The sequence below is a fragment of the Physeter macrocephalus genome, unplaced genomic scaffold (assembly GCF_002837175.3).
Source record: "Physeter macrocephalus isolate SW-GA unplaced genomic scaffold, ASM283717v5 random_471, whole genome shotgun sequence".
Taxonomy (NCBI): Eukaryota; Metazoa; Chordata; class Mammalia; order Artiodactyla; family Physeteridae; genus Physeter; species Physeter macrocephalus.
This window is the reverse complement of record NW_021145757.1, coordinates 18,531-21,884: the sequence shown is the minus strand read 5'-3', so window position 1 is coordinate 21,884 and position 3,354 is coordinate 18,531. Positions and strand designations below refer to the sequence as shown.

The 3,354-nt window shown below is 56.3% G+C and overlaps 1 protein-coding gene across 1 annotated transcript in view; it reads right to left on the bottom strand.

Annotated features, from left to right (window-relative positions):
* Positions 1-870: 870 nt before the first annotated feature.
* The window catches only part of KRT71 (keratin 71), a 10,067-nt gene continuing 7,583 nt past the window's right edge, over positions 871-3,354 (bottom strand). The window contains 2 exon segments of the mRNA XM_007125807.2: positions 871-928; positions 2,161-2,277. Of these exon segments, the coding sequence (XP_007125869.2) occupies positions 871-928; positions 2,161-2,277 (175 nt within the window).

The window sequence follows — 3,354 nt, the reverse complement described above, 5'->3', positions numbered from 1 at the left end:
TGAATTTGGAGTCAGTGGCCTGGGCCAGGCTCCATCACTTCCCTCTTCTGAGATTCAGTTTTGGGGTGTGTAAGTGGGAAATGGACATGAAATGTGATCCTGGGGGTGGGGGACATGGAAACAGCTCAGTAGCCGAGGAAAACCAGGCCATGTTAACTCCAAGGGCACCTTTAGCCCCGTGTCAACCGGCTCAGTTGCAACGCTGATCCCCAGGGCCAGCCCCGATGGGACCCCCTGGGAAGGAGGTCTCCTCACAGCCCTTCCGTCTGAGCCTCCAGCTCCACTGAAGGCCCCTCGACATGGGTCTCATCCCTATTACAGTGAACCCACACCTCTTTTCCTTGCCTTGAATGTCTCCAGAGACCCTGTTCCTTCCCTCTGCTCCTCCTGGGCTTCAGGGAGCAGAGGCTTGAGTGGGGAAGAGAGGACTGGCTACACGTGATATACTTCCTGCTTCCCCAGATAGCCTCTGCCCTGCCTGCCCCTTGGCTGCCCGCTCCCGAGCATCCTCGAGTTGCCGCAGACCCACCTGCGCTCCTCCACCCACGGAAGCCACTGAAGGCTGTAAAGTGCTCACCCCTCTATGACTGTCCAGCATCCCCTCTGCTCCCGAGGCTACCCAGGTCCCTAACCCGCCAACCTCCGGGGCACGCCCCCCTCACCCATGTTGGAGATCAATGCCATCCTGCCATGGATGTGTTGGAAAGAGCACCGGGCTTTGGGGTCTGAGCCTGGCTCTGCCCCTGACGACCTAGGTCACCTTAGACGAGGCCCCTGCCGCTCCCTGTGTCTCAGTTCACTGGTGAAATAAGTAGCGAGGTTCCTGCTATGTAGCCCAGAAGGGCCACCACATCAGGACCGTGGGAGGCGTCAGGGCAGCACCGAGCCCTCTTCCACATTGACCCTGAGGTTGATCTCTTCCTGGAACCTGCCAGGAGGGAGGAGCAGGCACGTGGCAGCACTGCCAAGGACAAACTCCTGTCCAGCCTCATGCACTGGAGCCGAAGCCCTGCCCCCACTCTCCCCTCAGCCCTCTAAAATTAGGCAGGCAAGGGACAGGGTACCTTCGGGGTCTTCTCCAGCCCAGGGTGGTTGTTCATAGACGGGGGATCTGAGCCTCCATTTTTTTTCTGTAAAATGACAACAGAAGCATTCCCTCACTCTCAGTGCTGTTCAGACAGTGGGTGTGAAGGTACTTGGTAAACTGTGAAGCCACAGGTGGGCTGTGCCCTCTCCAATGGGAGAGGGCATCGTGTGCTGTGACTCACTCTACCTGCGGCCATGGCAGGCATTACTAATCAGTCCCGCCCTTCTTCCCTTCTGGATGGTTAAGATCACACCCTAGGCCTATAGTTCTCAGCTATGGCCACTCCCTTGAACCACATCACTAACTTTCAAAAGATAGCAGTGAAACTTGGGCCCCATCCCAGTAGCCTGACTTAATTGGTTTAGAATAGAGGCTCAGACATCAGCATTTTTGAAAAGTTCCCAGGTGATTTTTCAGCCCATGTTGCTCTTGGCAACCACAATCCAATGACCACGTAGACTCAGGTAACATTGTCCTTAGTCCCTTCCCCAGAGCCCTCTCTTGTTTCCCAAACTGTCCACCAAGTCCTGTCTGGTCTGTAAGGCACATCCAGCCCAGCCCTCTCACCCTCAGACCCACCAGGCTAACTCAGGTCCTGACCGCGGACCTCAGTGTGGGGCTCTTGACTGTCTCCTGCAGGAAGCTCCACTCAGTCTCCAGCACCTTGATCTGCTCTTCTAAAAAACAGACCCAGAACCCAGAATCACCTTCCCACCCAGGAGACCCCTGGGAGCCCTGAGGCAGAAAGGGATGTGGGAGAGTTCTTCACTCCACCACAACCACCATCCCCAATCTGGGTGATAAAAGGGCAGCATCTAGAGAAGCAGCCTCCATCCCCATATTTGTGAATCTAGCATTTCTTCTGAGCCTCTCAACTGGGAAGTTCTTTCTGCTATCCCACCTCAGTCCTTACTGCTGTAAAGGGAACAGGGTGGCGGGGCAGCAGGTGTGTGTGGATCCTTTGCTGAGGAAATGGCAGGGTCTCAAGCCAGTTCTGGAAACACACACACACACACACACACACACACACACACACACACACACACACGCACGCACACAGACACTGGCCTCACCTTGTCAACCGGGGAAGCAAAACTTGCTTCTGAGTCTTGATCTGCTTGCCCTCCTCTACCCACATCGGCTGAATGGTGGTGTTGACTTCCTGGTTGAGGGCAGCCGATGGTCGCCTCCTGGAGGGGGGATGCTCAAGCCTGGCCCTGCGGCCTTGCCTTAAGCCCCAACCACTACTCTCAAGTTCAATCCGTCAGCCCAGCCCATCCATCCCATCCTCCAACCCCTCCACTTCCATCTCTGGAAGCCCTTTGGACTCCCAAAGACTTCCTGGCTGAGTTTTGCTGGCTCCTGCTGGTCACTGGGGAATCTGTCCATCTGTCCTCCTTCCAGCCCTCCTCACCACAGGGCAGGACTGGCCACCCCAACAGTAGTTCCAGGGTGGACAGGTGTCTGGAGAGATACCAACTGCATAGTCGCTAAATTTCACAATCTGCCCCACCCCCATCTCACTCCCCCTCAGTCCAGGCTCAGGTTCTCAGAACTCTGGTTCCCTATCTCAGATTTTCTAACAGGGGGGCCAGCATGTGTGGTTCCCACCAGCTCCACCCTTCCTTGGAGACACGCCCCCACGGAAGGCCAGGACGGTGAGAGTGAGGAACAGGCTGGACAAAGGCAGCTACCTGTCCACCAAGCCCCTACCTTCCCTCTAGGAAAGATCCAGTTCTCAGGAAGAGGCCAGGACCCCTGTCAGGAGAGGACCGTTTCTGCCAGTGGACACAGATAACACTTTTGTTGAAAACCACAAACCAGGCTGCACACACCCCCTCTCTATGCTTTCCTTTCTTCTCCCCACGCCTCCTCCTGCCCTCTTCCCAAACTCCTCTCCACGCTTCACCTCCCTGCAGCCCCAGAAGTGCTTCCGGCCCCTCTGCCTTGTGTGGTCTGAGAATGTCTTCTTTTTCTGCTCTGCAGAGAAGATTAACCTGGAAATACAGGCTGCACAGGCGATGTGCAGTGGTGTAGTGTGTCCGTGTGGGTGTGTGGTGTCTGCTCACGTGTGCATCTGGACTGAGGTCCACGTGCACACCTTAACTACTCAAGAGGCCAAGGCATCAGATCATGCTGTTTAGTGAGGGTGCAGCGGGAGGGCCTTTAAGAAGAAAGGAGAGGGTTTCCCTGGTGGCGCAGTGGTTGGGAGTCCGCCTGCCGATGCAGGGGACACGGGTTCGTGCCCCGGTCCGGGAAGATCCCAC